Source organism: Solea solea, chromosome 9 (genome assembly GCF_958295425.1).
Source record: "Solea solea chromosome 9, fSolSol10.1, whole genome shotgun sequence".
Classification (NCBI taxonomy): domain Eukaryota; kingdom Metazoa; phylum Chordata; class Actinopteri; order Pleuronectiformes; family Soleidae; genus Solea; species Solea solea.
Window position 1 is genome coordinate 28,332,672 of NC_081142.1, and position 21,571 is coordinate 28,354,242.

General features: G+C 40.2%; 1 protein-coding gene across 2 annotated transcripts in view; it reads left to right on the forward strand.

The window, feature by feature from the left end:
- Positions 1-1,501: 1,501 nt before the first annotated feature.
- nhsa (Nance-Horan syndrome a (congenital cataracts and dental anomalies)) overlaps positions 1,502-21,571 on the forward strand; it is a 66,735-nt gene continuing 46,665 nt past the window's right edge. For both annotated transcript variants that reach the window (XM_058638186.1, XM_058638187.1), the window contains exon 1: positions 1,502-2,044. In XM_058638186.1, coding sequence (XP_058494169.1) covers positions 1,765-2,044 — 280 coding nt within the window. In that variant the 5' untranslated portion in view covers positions 1,502-1,764. The remainder of the gene's footprint in view (positions 2,045-21,571) is intronic.

Sequence of the window (21,571 nt, forward strand, 5' to 3'; positions counted from 1 at the left end):
ACACACACACACACACAGAGATCAATACAACACAGGTCACATAGAACAACTTTAAACAAGAATCATAGTGTAGTTTTATTAACCTTAATGAATGAAGAATAATTTATACATACAAAGTAAATAACAAAGTAATATTTACTTCAGTTTTCTATTTCCTTTGTAGACATGTTTGATTTTATTTATTTATATATATTTAGTGTTATTTCCCTCTAATAAAAAGAGTTTTTATTATACTAGTTTACTTTGGATTGTAATTAAATGACAATCCATTATATATGTATATATATATATATATATATATATATATATATATATATATATATTCATATACACTTCTGATAAAAAAAATTGCAATAATTTACATTTTGCACTGTTGGATCTTAAGAAAAAGTAGTGACTTGTACCTGAAAAGTAGTGGAAACTAGACTGAGAGCAGAAGTCAGCATTTGTGAGCAACAGTATGGTTTCATGCCTAGAAAGAGTACTACAGATGCAGTATTTGCTTTAAGAATGCTGGTAGAGAAATACAGAGAAGGTCAGAGGGAGCTGCATTGTGCCTTTGTAGATCTGGAAAAAGAGAGAGGAACTATGGTACTGTATGAGGAAGTCTGGAGTGGCAGAGAAGTATGTTAGACTGGTGCAGGACATGTATGCCAACTGTGAGACAGCGGTGAGGTGTGCTGTAGGTGTGACAGAGAAGTTCAAGGTGGAGGTGGGACTACATCAGGGTTCGGCTCTGAGTCCCTTCTTGTTTGCGGTGGTGATGGACAGACTGGCAGATGAGGTTAGACAGGAATCTCCATGGACTATGATGTTTGCAGATGACATTGTGATCTGTGGTGAGAGCAGAGACCAGGTGGAGGAAAAGCTCCAGAGGTGGAGATATGCTCTAGAAAGGAGAGGAATGAAGGTTAGTCGCAGCAAGACAGAATATATGTGTGTGAATGAGAGGAACCCAAGTGGAAAAAAATTGTGTAAGTGTATACATATATATGTGTATATATATATATATATGTATATGTATATATATAAAATATTGATAAAACATAGCTTTTTGTCAAAGTTGTCAGTGCTGTATTAGCTCTACAATAACACTGTGGTCAGACGTGGAGCCTGCAATATAATAATATTATAATATGATATGATATGATAAAATATAATATAATAATAAAATGCTTGTTGTTAAAGTTTATTCTTCTTTCTTTCTTTCTTTTTGTAAATTAAATCTACTTCATATCTAAATTTGCATAAAAGAATTTCATTTTAAATTTAAATGATATTTTAATGTGAATAGCGCCACCAACTGGACCTTTTTATATTTATTTTTAAATCTTGTTCTGCTTTTATAACAGAAACTTCACTTTTACAAATGATAGAAAAACACAACAATCCTGATCCAGGAAAACCGTCAGACTCCACTCCAGTTTTTCGCCCCGCCCCCTTTTTAAAACCCACCACCCCTCTCTCTCTGAGTGTCTCTCTCTCTCTCTCTCGCTCTCTCCCTCCCTCTCTCGATCAGTAAACAGTCTCTCTCTCTCTCAGTCACACCGGGGCTGGAGCAGCAGTTAACCCGAGCAGGGAGCGCCTCAGTCCCGCCTGACCCTCCTGAAAGGATGGGGGGTTCCAGCAGCAGCAGCAGCAGCAGCAGAAGCTGAGTTCGCAGGCACCGGATCCGGGTTCGGGTTCGGGGCAGAGGGAGAACAACTACTCTGTGCTGACTTTTGTTGGATTTATTTTCTGGACCCGGACCACACCAACACCAACATGCCGTTCGCCAAACGCGTCGTGGAGCCTCAGTTTCTGTGCCGACACCACATACCGAACTCGGACGGTCTGCTCTTCGAGGACCTGGTGTGTACCAGTCATGTGTCTCTGTCCCGGACTCTGCGCCAGCTGTCGGACCTGGCCAAACACGCGTGCTCCATATTCCAGGAGCTGGAGGGCGACCTCGCCTCCACCAGCCTGCGGGTCCGCGGGCTGCAGAGGAAGATCGGCCGGCTCCAGGAGACCTGCTCCGGACTGGACCCTAAACAGGAGCCAGTGCGTAAGTACAACAGCGCCCCCTACCTTTCTGTTTATGTCTATGCAGCTGAGCTGTGTGCGCGCGCGAAGAGGAATGACGCAGATAAAGTGCAGTTAGCTTCAAAACTAGCGCTGTTTAGCGCCACCACCTGGACATATGATACATTCTTGATTAAGTTGATGTTTAAACTTTATAGACTTAACTTTTTATGGACAACGACAATGATGCAGATAAAATATAAAAATGTTATTTCTGTTGCAGTGAGTGAAAGTCACAGAAAAGTTGTTTAGCGCCACCAGGGGGACTTATTTTTTATAACATAACATTCATGCTTCACATATAATAACAATGTTGCAGATAACTACATTTAGTTAGCTTTAAAACTAGCTTACTTGTAGCGCATGAAAGTCGCAGACAAGTCGCCGCTGAGCGCCACCTGCTGGACTTGTTTAATTAAATTGACCATGGTTGTATAACATAAACTTTTTATATACACAAAGTTCTTACTTTACAGTGTGTGTGTAAGTCGCGTGAAAAAGTTGTTTAGCGCCACCAGCTGGACTTATCCAACATTTATTTATTTCAATTTTTGCTGTTTCTGTAATTCACGTTTTACATAAAATAACAATGCGTATAAAAATCATCTTACGTGTAAACAAAATAATGTGCTTACTTACAGTATGTGTTGAGCGTCACCTGCTGGACTCATTATTATACATTTACTTAATTTTCACAGTGTGGTAATAACTTAAACATTTGGTGCATTTAAGTTGCAGAAAGTCGAGTTATTAAACAGTGACTTTTTTAGATGATAAATTAAAGGATTAGGGTTATTTGAGACGACATTTAGGTTGTTTTTCATCCCATATTTTCATGGTTTTGTTTTTGCTAAACATGAAATCACTCTGTCATCGTGTCTTCTAACACTCGTTGATGTTTGTAGCCACAATGCTAACATCAGTGTTCTTCTCAGTGTTGACTCTGCTGGTTCTGCTCTGATTATATATATTATATTATATTTGTTTATTTTCCACTTGTGTGTAGGAGACGTTTTCATGTGTTCACAGTGAAGTTTAGCTGACGCTCCGTCGTCCACAGTTGTTGAACTTTGTTTGGCCACCGTGAAGAATTCATGACCCTGATAACACAGCATGTGGTCCTTTAATCTTAAAACCACCCCCACCCCAAAGTGTGTGTGTGTGTGTGTGTGTGTGTGTGTGTGTGAGGACAATTTGGTTGTCACACACTTTCAAATGGCTGAAGTTTGCAAAGGGGCAGAAAAACCCAGGTACATTTCCAGAAACCTTCCATGGAACTGGAGACTTAAACTCAAGATGTTTGGAAACTTTCCATGGGATTTTATGGGAATGAATGAGAATGTTTGCGGCCATGCTGATGGTCAAGACCTGGTTTTAGGGTTGGTGTTGAGTTGAGATGGTTGAGTTTCAGGATAAAGGGCTCTTCCCTGCTTTCTCTGCCTCAGGTAAACCGTGTCCTGGTGGACGTTTACTTCAAAGTCAAAGCTTTATCCACATGGAAACAGAACCTGAACAATATTGTCGTTGTTAAAAGGTTCTCTGTGTTTGAAACCCCCCACCCCAGAAGTGAAAGCAATAGAACCAACATTTACAAACGAGCTGGTGTTAGCGTTTCATTTAGTGTAGATTAGGCCAATATTTACCAGTATTTGAAAATGATTGTTTAATAATCACAGCCCATTATTCCAAAGTATGTATTTTTTGTTCTTATGAACTGCAGACATTTGATGTATTCTAACACTTTTTAAGAAGCGATATGTCGATGAGCAGATTTTTGTTCTCAGTGTGCAGCCCCTGGCACTTGCCTGTTTTAGCAGCGCCCCTGGACGTGGCTCAGTGTAGTATTTATGTTGTTGTATTTAATTTCATTCACACTAAATTCAGACTGACGTTCCACACACGCAAACCTGATCCACATTCAAGTCCAGTCCAGTTTATAATTAGAGCCGTTTGATTGACAAGAATCTGGTGACACGATACGTGATACAGCAGCGATGATACGTTACACTTTACTACGAGCAACGTGGCATTCTGACGTTTTATTTAGTCCTCCTCCAAAATAACCAAAAACTCTCATAGTAAAAACAGTAATCGATTAATCTGATGATTGTTTTCTGATTCAGTTTGAATGATTTCTTTGTTATTTGGAGCAAAAAAAGAGGAAGATGTTCACATTAAAGAAGCCACATTATACTCACTAACAGCTGCTAACAGGATGTTAATGTGCAGAAACACCACTGTAAGTGTGTGTTTTAATATAAGAGTCTATATAATATATAAGTCTGTGATAGTGAGTCGATGGAAGTCAGATCTCTGGACCCTGAGGTCACCGTCGTGGTCAACCTTTGTTAAACTACTAGAAAAACCCTGGTGAAAGAGTGTCCTCACAACTATAGAAAGACTGTGTTTATGTATAAACACCCCCCCCCCCCCAAAAAATGTCCCCCGTCTTGAGAGACTTCTCCTGGTTTAGCTCAGTTGGAGCAGGTCCTGACAAGTCCTCCTCAGACCCTGTTTCCTCTGGTCTGTCTGCGGTTCCTCTCAAGGTATTTGCTACAACCTAAACACAGACCCCGCCCCCTCCCACCCCTCGACCCCCTGACCCCACCTCTTTTAAAAACCTGTCCTGCATATCGTCCAGTGAAGTGCAGCCACAACACTTTGACTTTGTCTGGTCTGTGTCAGCGAAGGTCAAAGGTTATCTTGAACATGTCAGTCAGAGGCACCTGGACTTCCTGTTGCGTCTCACAGGAAGCTGATTCCTTGATTACATGCTTGGAGGTGATTTATCATGTCGATATGGGGGAAAAGCATATAAATGAATCACATGATGGACAAATAATGTAAAAACAGTCCATAGAAAATGCTTCTAATCTGTTTGTAGAGCAAACGAGTCGAACTTAAAGGGTTATTTATGTTTAAATAAACGAGGGCGGGAGCTAATATAAAAATAGAGTTTTTTTTACACTAACGTTTTGTCCCTCCAACCTTTTACTTTAATGCAATTATATACAATATTAACATAATGTATAAACTAAGTATTACATGCATGAAATGGCTTCTCAAAAACTAAAATAATCAACTTTCATAAGTTTTAGTGACTTAAATGAATAATCTGGTAAATATTTGGTAAATTTGAGCCCAGGTGTGAACCTGGTCTAGAAAAAACCTCCTGCTGTGTGAAAAAGCTTAATGACCCTTAGTTGTGGCTTTCATGTTAATGTTGTCGTCGGGGGCAACAAGAGAACAGAACTCCTCCTCCTCATCTGAATGACACTTCATGTAAATGTTGCCGCTGAAGTTTTGAGTCGGGGGAAGAGACTGTGAGGTTGGGGGAGGAGACTGTGAGGTTGGGGGAGGAGACTGTGAGCTCGCCATGGCGACACAGAATCAGTTTGTTTATTGAATGAATCCTTATGGAATTTAATCAAACATTTTATGTGTAATTGAATGGAATCGTGACCTCATGAATAGATTTTGACTCACTGCAATAATATCTAAATGATCTCAGTCAGAATGACTGTAGGCATGGGTTTGACTTATTTGTTTACTACTGATAGTCATTTTAAAAATGAAGGACTGCATTTATAAAAACAAAACTTCCTCCTCCAGTCATGTCTGAATTTGTGGTGCCACCAGGTGGCAGCAGCAGCAGGAAGCACCTAGTGAGTAGAAGTGATGACATTTACGAGGTTTCTTGAATGCATCTTAAAGCTGCTCCTCTAAGATCAACGTGTTCCAGTTCACACATGAGCAACATAAGGCTCTGGGACCATATCTGGCCCGCAGACCAGTTTTATCCGGCCCACGACATTTCCACAAGTCGCGCTTTAACCCCGCAGACATCGGAATGTTTTTTCACACCAGTGGATTCATAGCCTGATAAACGGAGACATATGAAGAGACAAAGACACCTTCTACATCAAGAGCATTTTACTCGTGAAACACACGCTTTTATTTTGAAATGAAATGTGTCTTAAAAAGAAAATCGTACTTTGACAGCATTTCTCATTTTAAAATGTAAATACTATACCTGCATATATGTTTTACTGCATGTCCATGTATGGACGTCCTGGTCTCATGGTCTCACTGTGAACCCTGCATGACTCTCACTGGCTCTCATGAGCTGCAGAATATTTGACCAATAAAAACCATCAGATATTGTTGAAATGCCCGTCTACAGCTGTGACGCTGAGTTTCCATCATGCCTTCCCGTCCTCACACACACACACACACACACACACACGTAAACACACCCCGGCCGGCGCCTGGCTCGTGTCCCTGAGCCCAGTGTTTGGACGTCTCTGCTGTGACACCCCGTCAGCGTCTGTGCTGGACGAGCCTCGGAACTGCTCGCTCAGTCTGGGCTCTGTGGTGCAGCTCTGTGTCAGAGCACTGCAGGGTTTTAAGTTTCACTGGATCACAGCAGAGGAGGAGGAGGAGGAGGAGGAGGAGGGTGGACGGGGGACGTCATATTTGTGGCAGCAAGTGGTCCTCTGGCTTTTCTGGTCCACCAGCACATGGCTGGCAGGTTTACGACATTCCTGGAGCAGACCGCACCATCGAGAGGAGAGAGAGAGAGAGAGAGAGAGAGAGAGAGAGAGAGAGAGGGCGAGAGCAGGGGTGTCACAGAGGAAACATTTAAACACACACACACATACACACACTTTATGACACCACGGGCTAATCTGTGTGCACATGATAGAGCGTGATAATCTGCTGTGATAACAAGTCTTATCTGTTGTTGTATGACATTAAAAGTCTTCAGTGCAGCTGGATTTCATCAGAGAAATGTTGTTATTTATACACAGTGAGATGAAGACGTGAACATGTGACGTAGATACTGCAGATTTTATTCACTGAGTCTTTACTTAAGTTGCAGAAATGCACACGCTCCACATCTTCTTCTTCTCTGTGTCTTGCTGTATTTCTGTGACAGCGCCACACACAGGCCTGGAATATACTGTACACTATAGCCTTAAGAGTCATTTTGGGGGATTGGTCAAAAACAATTGCATGTTTATAGAGAATGTTTTAAGAATAAGAAAGAAGAAGAAGATTGCACTGGAAAAGTTCTGTTTCCATGCAAATGAGGCCTAAAGTGTCATATTTGTGGATTTATATAATCAGGTGTTCTCAGGGGCCCACTCTCAGCTCAGGGGCCCCCAGGCAGTTAAACACTTCAGAAGACACAGTGTCAATATTTGACCTTTTTGATAAAGGAAGTGCCTGAGGACTTTTCCTCCTGCTGTGTTTATCCAGTAATCTGATTACTTGTAATAGAGCAGCTGAGTGGTTCAGCTGCAGCAGTGAAGTGGATCACATGAAATATCTGACCTTCATACAAACCTGTTTACTTTGCAGTTTGCACAGTAACTTGTTGGACTTGTTATGTAACATTTAAGGCCTGTAGCAGGTGCAGAGAAGAAGAAGAAGAAGAAGAAGAAGAAGAAGAAGAAGAAGAAGAAGAAGAAGAAGAAGAAGAAGAAGAAGAAGAAGAAGAAGAAGAAGAAGAAGAAGAAGAAGAAGAAGAAGAAGTGTCTGTGGTCTCAGTGGAATCTCACTGACATGTCTGTGACAACAGTGTTAGTGCAGCTTCACTGAGCTGTGTTTACCACAGGAGCAGCACATCATCATCTATGCCACTGTAAACTGCCCCAGAGCAGCTTAAGCCTGAAAAACCACATTAGTGCGTCCATTACTGTGTGACTGCACTGAGCTCAGGTCCAAACCAGGTCAGAGCTTCAGAGGCTGCAGGGAACACGGGATAGAAGTCAAATCCATATGTCTGCATATGTGTGAGTCTATGTCCTGATATAAACGAGATATATGTGGATATAAAGCTGCACACAGGTTAAAATACACTGTAAATACAGTCAAAAATACACTGTAAATACAGTCAAAAATACACTGTAAATGCAGTCAAAAATACACTGTAAATACAGTCAAAAAATACACTGTAAATACACTGTAAATGCAGTCAAAAATACACTGTAAATACAGTCAAAAATACACTGTAAATACAGTCAAAAATACACTGTAAATGCAGTCAAAAATACACTGTAAATACAGTCAAAAATACACTGTAAATACACTGTAAATGCAGTCAAAAATACACTGTAAATACAGTCAAAAATACACTGTAAATGCAGTCAAAAATACACTGTAAATACAGTCAAAATTACACTGTAAATACACTGTAAATGCAGTCAAAAATACACTGCAAATACACTGTAAATACAGTCAAAAATACACTGTAAAAACAGTCAAAAAATACACTGTAAATCGACTGTAAATGTAGTCAAAAATACACTGTAAATACAGTCAAAAATACACTGTAAATACACTGTAAATGCAGTCAAAAATACACTGTAAATACAGTCAAAAATACACTGTAAATATACTGTAAATGCAGTCAAAAATACACTGTAAATACAGTCAAACATACACTATAAATACAGTCAAAAATACACTATAAATACACTGTAAATGTACACTGTAAATATACTTTTAAATACACTGTTAATACACTGTAAATATACACTAAGTATACTTTAAAATACACTGTAAATACAGTCAAAAATACACTATAAATACACTGTAAATGTACACTGTAAATATACTTTTAAATACACTGTAAATACAAACAAAATACACTGTACAGTACAGTAGATTGTGTTAAATAATCACTATAATATTATGCTTAAAAGCACTTGTTACTGACTCTGAAATAAAATATTATTTTTTTCGAAAGTGATGTATTTCAGCACATGATAAAATTGTTTAATATTGTGTTGCATAAATAAGTTGTTTTTTAATTCATTCTTATGTTGTTGGCTTTAATTCAATCACATGTATCCACACAAAAAATGTTTTTCTGGCAAACAAAGTCTAAAATATTTAAATGTAAAAAATCAATCAGATTTGGTTGGTCTGTGTGACGTTGGCAGCTTTAAAAATGTACCTGAAGGAAACCGGTTGTCTGAATTATGTGAATAAGGTGAAACTGAGAAGAATGTGTCACACACACATATATATATATATATATATATATATATATATATATATATATATATATATATATATACGTATAAATAAATAAAAACAACTAAAAGGACCCGAAATAAGTAAATAAATCTCCTGTGGCCCATCTGTGGACCCTGACCCAGTGTTTTGGAATCACTGCTCTGGAGGGCAGTGGTGTTTTTGTGCAACTTTTCTGACTAAAAAGACAATTTGAGTCCGTTTGTTGTCCCAGTTTCCAGTTTTTCCCACAAACAAAAGAAAACACTCGTCGTATCACATTTCACCACCAGATCTCCAGCGCGTCTCTTTCTCTTTCATTATCACAATAGTGAACATGTTAGTGCACGCTCAGAGAAACCTTCATGATAAAACACTGCGGCTAATTATAGAGCAACGACCTGCTCTGTCTTCATCCTCTTCATCCTCTCACTCCATCACAGATATCTTTCAGCTCATGTCAAATCTGTATTTAAATTTTCCACTAGTTCTGGTCAGTATATGTATATTATATCATGACATGAGACAGGATCTGCTCTTAAATCCTGGATACCGTCATATCATGATACACTAAATATTTTAAAAAATAAAATACATGGAATCAACAAAATTATACCTAAAAAAAAAAAGTCACTTAATATACATAACTCTGAAATAAACAGGTTGGGAAAATTCAACAAATTTGTTGGGGGACCCAAAATAAATCCCCCGCGACCCATCTGTGAGTCCTGACCCTCACTTTGGGAACCACTTGATTATGAAATCAATTGTAAGTTATAGATCTGGTATATTATATCAATATATGGTGACATAAGACAAGATCTGCTCTTAGATTTTGGATATCATCATGTCATGATAAAGTATCTGTGATGACTTTTACTGCTTTTAAAGGCTGCTGCACTGATAATCTTTACATTTATTACACTTTATATTATATATATTGATTAAAAATACATGGGGTAGACAAAAGTATATTTAAAAATGTCACTTGCATCATTTTAAGACTAATGATTTGTGTTTGTTTACAGTGTAATTACAAGGTAATTTACAGTGCATTTATAGTGTAATTTACAGTATAATTACAATGTAATTTACAGTATATTTACAGTGTAATTCATAGTATATTTACAGTGCATTTACAGTGTATTTTCACTCTCAAACTTTTTATGAGTCCAGAGAAACAGCTTGTGTGCAGCTTTATATCCACGTATATCTCCTATATCAGGATATAAACTCAGCATATGTACATGTTATATATAAGACATATCACCTATACTTACAGATATTAATGTTAGATTATAGTTTTTACTCTGCAATGGTTTGACATTGTAAATGAAGGATTGTGGTTTTGTTCACCTGGAGTTTTCCTGGAGTTTACCTTGAGTTTTCCTGGAGTTTACCTTGAGTTTTCCTGGAATTTACCTTGAGTTTTGCTGGAGTTTTCCTTGAGTTTTCCTGGAGTTTTCCTTGAGTTTTCCTTGAGTTTTCTTGGAGTTTATCTTTAGTTTTTCTTAAGTTTTCCTCAAGTTTACCTTGAGTTTTCCTGGAATTTTCCTGGAGTTTTCCTGGAGTTTTCCTGGAGTTCTTGCTGGAGTTTTCCTGGAGTATTCCTGCGTTGACTGTGTGTGTCTCAGCACTTCAGCTCTGCTGTGATTTAAGTGGTTTCTGTCAAGTTGGGAATTCCTAAAAAGCCAGTAAGGGACCAGGAAAACCACAGACCTCTGAGACCTGGTCCTGGTGTAAACTGGACCTGATGAGGGGGAGGAGCTGGAGACTGTGTTTGTTTTTGTGTTGAAATGAAGGTGAAGGTTTCTCATCATCATCATCATCTGCTGAAGGAGATCCAGATCTCCTGAACCCAAATGAGGAGTTCTTTTCATGTTCTTATGTTAAATGCTATAAACGCACCAGGACCAACATTTACTCTTTGATATGTTGAATTCACCTCTTCCTTCAAAGTCAGCGCTGATTTCCTGATGTGTCATCACTGTCTTAAAGCTGCAGAATAAAGTAGTAGAAGAATTGTGAGATTGTGTGTGTGATAAAAACCAGATGTCAGAGAGTGTGAGTGGGTTTTTATCAGCACTGAATAACATTACCCAGCAGCCACCTCTCTTTATGGAGTCTTTATGAATGTGGGACCAGGGGGACAATTTAAGGCCGTCCTGAAGACAAGGTGGGCGGGGCAAAGTCATCCAACCCCCTGACCTCAAAAGCTTTCTGACCTCCCAACCCCCGCCTTTAAAGAAAAACACACAAAAGAACAAACACAGACACCTTCGTCTTTGTTATCACGCAGCCTCTAAAGACACGACCGACCAATTAGAGCGGATTTAACGTTTGACATGATACTGAATAGCCACAGGTCAGCGGAGCAGTAAAACCAGCAGTAAAACCTGGTCCAGGACCAGACTTTAATAAAGAGTCAGAGTCGAGTGAAGTGAAGGAAATGAACTCTTCAGTCCAGGCTGTCAATCATGACCAAAACAACCACAACCACATAAAAACCGACACCACCACTCCGTCTTCTTCTTCTTCTTCTTCTTCTGCTGTTGTTCTGCTCCAGTTTCTCAAGAATGATTCAATATATCCTTGATTGGTGGAAGTTATTCTGAAATATTCCCATATTCCCATGCTTTGACAGTGACATCACTATTTTGGCGAATCCTTCAAAGACAAGGATTAGTCACATAACATTCATTCAAACTCCTCCTGACCTGAAGCACCTGGTGCTTTCTTCAAATCTGTGTGAAGTTAAACGTGACATTCTCTCTGTACTCGCCTTGAACATCTGTGTGTGTGTGTGTCGCTGTTATTCTTTAAGCTGGAAGATTTTTGTCCAAAGATAAAATAAATAAAGCGTCTGACTCTTTTACCACCGTGTGCAGTTTACCGCTCCTCGCTCTCTTCATCTCGCGTGTTGGTTTCCGTGGAAACCTGGAGAAATGTTGACATGTCACAGGTCCATAAACCTTATCGTGGACTGGTTTTTGTCTGCGTGACGTGAAGCAGACGCCTCTGAGGCCTGAGGCCTGAGACCCACCTGAGTGTCAGACTGTCCTAAAACAATAAGACTCTCACTGTTTAAACATTCTCACTGAAACATGGACGAGCCAGAGGAAGAGAAAAGTTAACGTCTGCAGAGACACAGAGACGTGATCCTACACAATCACATTTGTGATGATTTAAAGTCGGAATATTAGAAATAATAAAAAAAAAATCCAGTTTCTAAAATATGAAATATGTATTTGTTTATTTGCTGCTCTATGACAAGAAACTGAATATTTTTATTTTAATGGACAAAACTAAAATAGTTATTACGATTTATTCATGATGAATCAAATGTTCCCTTTATTCTGCAAAAACATCAAACATTATGAGCTTAGCTTTAGATTAAAACCACAGATTGACAAAATTGATACTAAATAAATAAACGACAACATTCATCTTCTTTTGTTAATATTGTGAGAATATGTCTAAATATATGTATGTTTGCAGATTCTTAAATGTCTTCTATTTGTGATTCATTTCATTTGGTTTTTTTTCTGAATGTACAATTTTGGACATAAGACCATGGATGTGCACATGATCTGAACTTAAGACACAGGAAACAGTTCATAGTGCTAATAATGTTTTTTTTTTTTAATGACCAAAAATTGTTATGAAATGTTGTAATAAGACAAAAACTTGTTACTAATTTTGAAATTGTGTTATCAGAAAAATCACACAAGTTACAAAATGTTCCAAAGTAAATAACTTTTTATTGAACATTTTAAAAAAGAAAAACAAGAATCATAATGAAGGTTATTGTAAATCCAGAGGTGTGTGTGTGTGTGTGTGTGTGTGTGTGTGTGTGTGTGTGTGTGTGTAAACCTGTGGATCTCCCAGTTTGTGTCTTTAGAGTGAAAGTGTAAAAAAAGCACGTGCAGGTTTAGAGACTGTGGAGAAACAACGTCACTTTAGTCTCAGACAAAAGAATCTGCTCCATGTTCACACTGACTCTTCCTTTAGTTTATATACTCACATGCATTCTCCTCACAATTCTTTACAAATGTCAGTTTCCTGTTGGAAAAGTCTCACAGGGAGATAAAGACGTGATCATGTGACGTAGACATGCTCAATTTAAACTGATGTAGATTTTATTGGCTGTTTCTTTTGTTATGTAGTTAAAATCTGTTTCTAATCTAAAATGTGTTTCTTTACTCTCCCACACCAAAGTCCATGGAGAAAATCAGTGATTTTAGCTGCTGGTCCTCTGCTGCCTCGTGTGGTCACTTTGTGTCACTTTGTTAATCCAAAAGTAGGATTTCTAATGCAGAAATCACAAAATCAGACATTAGAACTTAGTGATGGAGGCAGCAGTGTGTGTGTGTGTGTGTGTGTGTGTGATGTTAAAACCACTGATTTTCTCTGTGGACTTTGGTGTGGGAGAGTGAGTGAGATTACAAACGTCACTTTCCTGTCTGACAGTGAGATAAAGACGTGAACGTGTGACGTAGATTTGACATGGTTTATTTAGTATCTGAAATCAGTTTAGAACAGTAAGTACACTGTAAAAACCTGAACTGTCATGTTGTGAGAGGACGACCCGAGGACAGGTCTTGGTCTCCTCAAAGACTCGTCTCGGCAGCACACTCCAGTTCACCCTCCGTGCTCCGGCCTTTGTTCCTCTCGACTTTCTCTTCTCCTCCACTGGGATTTTTCCTCATCATCCGGATTCATCTTTTATTCTTGCCAGTAATTTGTGTGCCTGCTCGCTCCCTCAGGCGTTTGCTGTACTCTGTCCTCCTCCTCCTCCTCCTCCTCCTCCTCCTCCTCCTCTGACTTTCTCCTCTAGCTCTCATTTTCTAGCTCTCCCTGGTCCCTGTATCCCAGTTTCTTATTTTGGGATGGAGCCAGTGCTGCTCCCAGCAGAGACTGTCCTGCATAAAGCAGCAGAGCAGTAAACCTTCTCACTGTGAAACATTTACTGCCTGACCACTAATCAACCTCAACCTGATGCTTTGTTGTGTGGTTTAATATTTGATAGAGTAACGTTTACATCACTGATGAAAGTGGTGTGTTTGTAACCTGAGCTCAGTCTCACTGAGTAAATCTAACGTCTCGTGGCTTCACAGACAAACAGCCGTCGTTTCAGTTCCCACTAAAAATCAAAAACACACTTTGAGTCGAAACAGATTGTGCGTGTGATGGTGTGTGAGTCTGTAACGTTACTGTGACAGTCCATGAAGAGCAGCAGCAGCAAATCTGCTGTCAACTACATCTCTGACACTTTAGTGAAGTTTGTAATCTCACTCACTCTCTCACACCAAAGTCCAGAGAGAAAATCAGTGATTTTAACATCACACACACACACACACACACAGGAGTTGTTGATCCACTGTTGCCTCCATCACTGACTTTGAATGGGTCACTTTAAATCCTTTGGTCAGATTGACCTCAGTGACACAAAGTGACCACACGAGGCAGCAGAGCAGCAGCAGCAGCTAAAATCACTGGTTTTCTCTCTGGACTTTGGTGTGGGAGAGTGAGTGTTTTACAGACTTGAGTTTCCTGTTGGAAAGGTCAGTCTGACAGTGAGATAAAGACGTGAACACGTGTTCTAAAGATATTATAGACTTGAGGAGGAGGAGGAGGAGGAGGAGGATCACTATGAATGTCCACGCTGACACAGACACTGAACTTTTTGGAAGGGAGAAACTGAGAGGGAAAAAAAAGTGAATTAATATCTGGGACAAACCCAGTTTTCTATCGTCCATCAGTGCTGTAGAGCTGCTGTGATGATTTGCCCAGACAGTTTGGCAGCTGGTCTCCATCAGGCCGTAAACCACCGCAGGGCAACTTAACCGCCCGAGTCTCTGCTTCGTTTTCACTCGTACGACGTCGTATAAATCAAACTCCTCGTCCTGCTTTTCCATTCTTTGGGAAGTAATTCAGAAAAATGTTTTTGGGGTGGAGGATACCAAAGGAATTTCAGGACACGCTGATGAATGTGACGGGAATTTCAAATATCTTGCAAAGCTTTTTTTCCGTGTGGAAGTGATTGATATCGTGTGCCGGGAATCAGAAAAATGTCAAGTTGTTGCCAAAATGAACAAAGGTGACTTTGAAAGGAGTGGTTTGTTTTTGAAATAATCCTCTGCAACAATGGAGCCAAAGGTCATGAATGGCTGGCAACACACATTTCTTTCACTAGGGTTTTTAGTTTCAGTCGTTCAGGGATTGAACTTGTTTTCCCTCTCGGTCCCTGGAGAAGTGGTTCAGTCCCTGGAGAAGTGGTTCAGTCCCTGGAGAAGTGGTTCAGTCCCTGGAGAAGTGGTTCAGTCCCTGGAACAGACTGAACACGTGGGAAACGTGAGAGCAGCAGTGAACGTACAGTGTTGACTTGGAACATCACCTGATGTCGTTCTTCACATTGATGTGACTTTACAAACATGACTTTGACTCAGATGATGTCAAAGGTCAGATGACCCTGACCTTTGACCTGGAAATAACTAGCAAAGTACACATAACAGAGAGGAAACCATGGATTAACCCAGACTGAATTTATGCTGAGTCAGCTTTAAGAAGTAAGAATATACTGACTCACCACCAGGGGCAGACTCTGCTGGATTAAAAAAGAACGTGGCGGCCAATTTTGTAAATCATGTTCACATTTAGAGGAAAATAGACGATGAGCGTGAACATGTGATCATGGAGGCTTCAAAGTGTAAGTTTAGATTCTTACAGACGAGTGGAACACTGTTTCATTCAAGCAGCAGCTGGAACGACAATTAAAGGTACAGGGTGTAAAATCTAGTGGTACAAGGAAACATGACGCTGTGTCAGTGGAGGTCAGTGGTGGTCAGTGGTGGTCAGAGGTGGTCAGTGGAGGTCAGTGGTGGTCAGTGGAGGTCAGAGGTGGTCAGTGGAGGTCAGTGGTGGTCAGAGGTGGTCAGTGGAGGTCAGTGGTGGTCAGTGAAGGTCAGTGGAGGTCAGAGGTGGTCAGTGGAGGTCAGTGGTGGTCAGTGGAGGTCAGTGGAGGTCAGTGGTGGTCAGTGGTGGTCAGTGGAGGTCAGTGGTGGTCAGTGGTGGTCAGTGGTGGTCAGTGGAGGTCAGTGGTGGTCAGTGGTGGTCAGTGGTGGTCAGGCGGCTGACTGTCAGGTCAGTGTGTCCTGTTCTTCAGTTGCTCCTCAGTCCATGGCCATGTCTCACTCTGCGTAGTAACGATGTTTGTAGAAACACGTCTGAAAGCACTCGTGTAAATGAAAAGTTAAACAGTGTTTAGAGCAGAGTGTTGTCGGGGTGAAGGCCGGCTGGCGCTCGCTGCGCTGCGTGTCAGCTGGCCGACCGCTGGGAACTTTTGTGTGAGTCATTAACTCTCCATTGATGGGGACACAAAAGCGAGGCGCTCGCACACACACACACACACACACACACACACACACTCGCCCAGTCAGACTCTCAGAGTCTCCAGAACCTCCCGTCTGCTGCACCTTGATGTGAGGTCGAGGTCACCGCTCCCACGCTGGGACAACGCCCAGCAGCTACACCGGCCAATCAGAGGCAGAGATCATGGTCACGTGATCTGTTTGAATGAGGCTTGTTGGAGAAAGTGTCTCCTTTCTCTGAACGAGTGAATAACCCGTTCATTATGTGTCTGTTCGTCAGGAGGTGAGACATCTGCCATCACATTTCTACAGATGACTCTTCTAACTTTTATTGAATTTATTTTATATTTTTTCTAAAAAAAAGTAGATACAAAATCTCATAATTTAAAAAAAAAACACTTTTTAGGAATAAAAAAAAAACTTAGATAAATCTCTTTTTTTAAGAAAAATTATCTAGTAAATAGAGAAAATGGAACAGGAAAGAAATCAAGAAAATGATGTGCTTATGATGTTGTTTTGTTTTTTTAAGAAATTTTAAAAATCTTTGAGAAAAATGATCTCATGAAATCAGAAAAAATAGCTAGAGATTCATTTCTTTTTTTAGAGAAATATGATCTTGTAAATTCCTAAAAATCAGACAGGAAAATATTTCACAAAATGACGTCTTTAGTTCAAAAACTATGGACATAATAATTAAAAACAAAAAAACTTTATCTCAGAAAAAGTCTTTTGGTGATTTAGAGTTTTTCTCTCGCTGTTCTCGTCCAAACTCCACCAAAGTCAAAGTTCATAAAGTGACTGATGGACAGACACACGGTCAGACAGACAGGCGCGTTACCATGGTAACGCCTGCTCTGTAGACACCCTGCTGAGTATTGATTGAAATTCCTTCACTCCATGTGTCCGTGTTTTACTGCCCCCTCTGTTTGTTCACCCTCTCATTAAAAGCCACAGTGGCACCAGGTTGTGACAGAAAAGCCTCATTTATCCTCCTGATGAAGTTCATTCATTCATGCATTCATGCATTCATTGCCATGAAGTGAACACGGTGTGTTTTGTGTTTGCTCCTGGTCATGGGACAGAGAAGAAGGACCTCAGTGCCGTGTTTTCACTGTGAAAGTGGGCATGTCCACTTTGGAGGTGTGGACCAAAGACGATGATGATGATGATGATGAGAATACTCTCAACATGACTTCCTGTTTATTATTAATCCATCTGATATATATATATATGATATATATATTATTATATATATATTATATATATGATATATAATATTATTTGTTTGCCCGTGTAATTATGACTCCACTCACTGTGTCTGCGATGACCTTCTCCTTCATACCAGCGGCAGAGAACTCATTCATCCACGATGAGTGGCCTCTGTGGCATCCATGCAGAACATCTTCTCTGATTGACAATGGATGTAGAACCGGAATTCGTCTGTGGCACAGTATCGGTTGATTGCGCAGGACAGGTCTTGGAGTACACAGTAGAAGTCTTGGAAAAAAACTCCACGAGATAGGAGTAGTGGACTGATAGAGGGTGAGAGTGCAGAGGGACAGGGGAGGGATGAAGGTCAGTGCTAGGACAGAAGAAGTGTTGAAGATAGCTCCTGTTCTGGTAGCCACCAGCATGGAAATGACACGTGACAAGAGTCTGTATTGTCTTGTGTGGGGTGTTGGCACCGCAAAGGACCACAATTCTTTGATGAACGGAGAACTTTCTAAACTCTTGACCTAGCCTCCAGTTGCCTGATGGTTTCGGCAGCCAGTCCAGTCCAGGGCGTAGTTATGGTTGGTCGCGGGTTCCTGAGCTTCATTGACTGTAGTCGCTAGCATTGGCCTCTTCAAAGACTCCAAGACGTGCATCAACCCGGTTGAAAAGAGACTGGTGAAGCTGTTCCACCAAAATCATCTTCCACCCCGTTTTGAGCCTCTTCCGCCCACTTTTCTAGACGTGCAGGCTTTCTTCGTCAAAGTGCGAGCTGCACACAAACGTGCTTCCACAAAGAATATTAAACTATTAACATCGCCCAGGTTTTGTGGAGGTGTCCGTCTGTTGGAAAACTAAAGTATGGCCGTCTTTGTTTGGATGTTGAAGCCCGGTATGCTGCACTAACACCAGCGAGAGGAGGCGGTGGCTATAGTTTGTCAAGTAACTGGGGTAACGAGCGATGTGCGAATACCGGGAATGGGAACCAGGAAGTTTGATAAAGACCCACGAAGTTAACAACACGAGGATACTCTGTAACCATGACGCTACTTTTGAAGGGGGCGCTATTGAGCCCCAGGACTCCACATGGGTGTGAACACTTTTACACAGAACTCCACAAGCTTTTATACACGTTAACTCCCCCAAAAATGATGGAGAGAAATATTAATATTAATCTTACACTGCAAAAAAATAAGCCAAATAATGTTCTTTTAAATGACACTGCAAAGATTATAAATGTAAACTTAAAATCTTAGGAATTTATACCTTAGAAGTTCTTACATCTGGACGTTTGCATATTGAGACAATGTTTGATGTGTTTGCTTTACCACGGTTTGTTTGTGCTGTCGGACGACGGTCTGTGAAACGTGTGGTTATTCCGCTCAATTTGACTCGTGCTGTTGCAGGAAAGCGGAGAATCAGCGCCTTTGTCACCAGAGAGCTGGAAAAACACCTGGACATTCAGTAGTTTGCATTTCTTTTGTCCTGTTTTTGGACATTTGAGACAAAAACTCTAATGAATGTTGTTTTAAATATGTTTTATACTTTTCACTTTCAAATTTAACATGGTACAATCTGGTATTCATGTACAATTTAAACTACATTTAAATTGTTAAAAACACTATTTTCACATGCAGTAGATTGTAAATAACTGTTATTCTGGAAAAATGGACACAATCACTTTCTCACAGGATCATTTCTGGTCCTTTTATGGATAAAATAAGCAAAAAAAACAAGTCTAGACGGATATTTTGAGGCTTCGGTGTTTAAGGGTTAAGGTTACATTAAAAATAAGCTCTATATTTCCCTGCAGTTCAAAGGTCAGATCATGCTCCTCCTCCTCCTGTCGTGTGTGTGTGGAGCAGGAGGTCAGACTCATAATCTCCATTGTCTTGCAGTTCTGTCGTGTCCCAGTTTAAAGCAGCAGAACCATCTGCAGACTCTCTCACACACACACACACACAGGGAGAGTGTGAATCTGATCCGAGATTGCTTCTAAAACACCGACATGTCACAGGATCCAGATCTGATTAAAGACGACAGCGTCTGCTGTTTGTGACGAGCGTAAAGAAGTTATTGAGTTATTGTTCAGACCTTCACCTCACTGTCTCCTCCTCCTCTTCTTCTTCTTCTTCTTCTTCTTCTTCTTCTTTTATTTCCCACAGCTCATGTTTTTGTTAGAAATGTGAGACTTTGGGAGAGATTCACAGAGAAGGTGATTTATCATCGCTCGTCCGTGAAACACCGCCTCATTTACGAGGGACAAACGTCTGTGACTGGGTCTGAAATCACCTGCTGCTTCATATTTCAACACACAATAACATTGGTGGAGTAATCTGCTTATTACACACAAGGAAGAAAGAAATCTTCTTTTGGGCGTATAAGCATATTAACCTACCACTGTTTGTCTGTATGGTGCTGGAAAAGCGTTCAAAATAACCTTGAAAGTGCTTGAATTTGACCTGGGAAACGGTGCTTGAACCAAGCTCTCACTCGCTATGTTCTTCTTATTTACTTTTATATTTTCATCATTTAACGTTTTCATAAAGTGTTTTTTTCGTGAGTGAGTGAGTGAGTGAGTGAGGTGCAGACACTTTGTTTATCAGAGGAAATGAGCTCTTGGTGGATTGTGGTTTTTGGGGCTCGTGTCTGACAGGAAACACGAGTCAGTGCGACACAAATCACACCTCCACTTTCCCCCCGGCTGCGTAGACGTGGTCCAGTCCAGATGGACGGGTCATGTCCCGGCTCCGTCACCTCTGAACTCCTTAACCCTGAGGGTTTTGGGAATGTTAGGGAATGTCATGACTGTCAGGCTCCGCCCTTTCTCCGCCCCCCTCTCTGCTGACCGCGACCAACATGAACCATGTTGCCGTGACTGTGTCGTCCAAACCAGAGACGACTACACTCACTTTTTACAGCTTTGATGTTTATTTTACTCGGTTAAATGTGGTTCAAATGTTTGGTCCAGAAAATGTTGATCTTTGTTTATCAAACCTGGAAAAGATGATGTTCTCAAATGTTGTCTTGTTTTGTCCAACAACGATTTATTTGTTATATGGATCAAAGAAACCAGAATTAAAAGTCTTTCTAACTGCTCTATACAGTTACAGTATACGCTGATGACACCATCATACATATGTATGTATGTATGTGTATATATAGATATATATATATATAGATATATATATATATATATATATACACACATACATATGTATGTATATATGTATACATATGTATGTGTATATACATACATATATACAGTACGTATATATATATACTGTACTGTATAGTGTACTGTATATAGTATATAGTGTACTGTAATGTACTGTATATATAGTGTATATTTGTATATATATACAGTACACATATATACACATGTATGTTTATATATTTATACTGTATATACATGTATGTGTGTATATATATACATATATATATGTATATATATACAGTATATATGTATTAGGGATGGAACGGTTTATGAAAACCGTCTGAACCGTTCAGTTGGACTGTCTCGGTGTGATTCGTGTGTGTTGCGTTCGGTTCATGGGCTGCTCCTTTATATCATAGGCAAAGCGTGTACTATTCCAGAGCAGAAGGTGGCGGTATTGCGCCTAAAGCCAACCACCAGTAGTAAACAACAAGAAGAAGGGAAGCAGTGTAGGCGGGTGTAGCAGATAGAAATATAGTATTGGGTCAGTTGTTGTGGAGAATTGTGTGGGTATGGCGAGTGGGAAAGAGCCAGAGTTGGAAGATGTGCCAGCAGCACTTTATAGGTCTGTTTATGGGACCACTTTGCATTTAGAGTGACCTACGATGACGGTGGTAAGAAAGTTGTTGACAAAAGTGCGACAGTGTGCAAGCACTGTGCAACGGTGCCTTTCTCGGCCAGGTCGCCC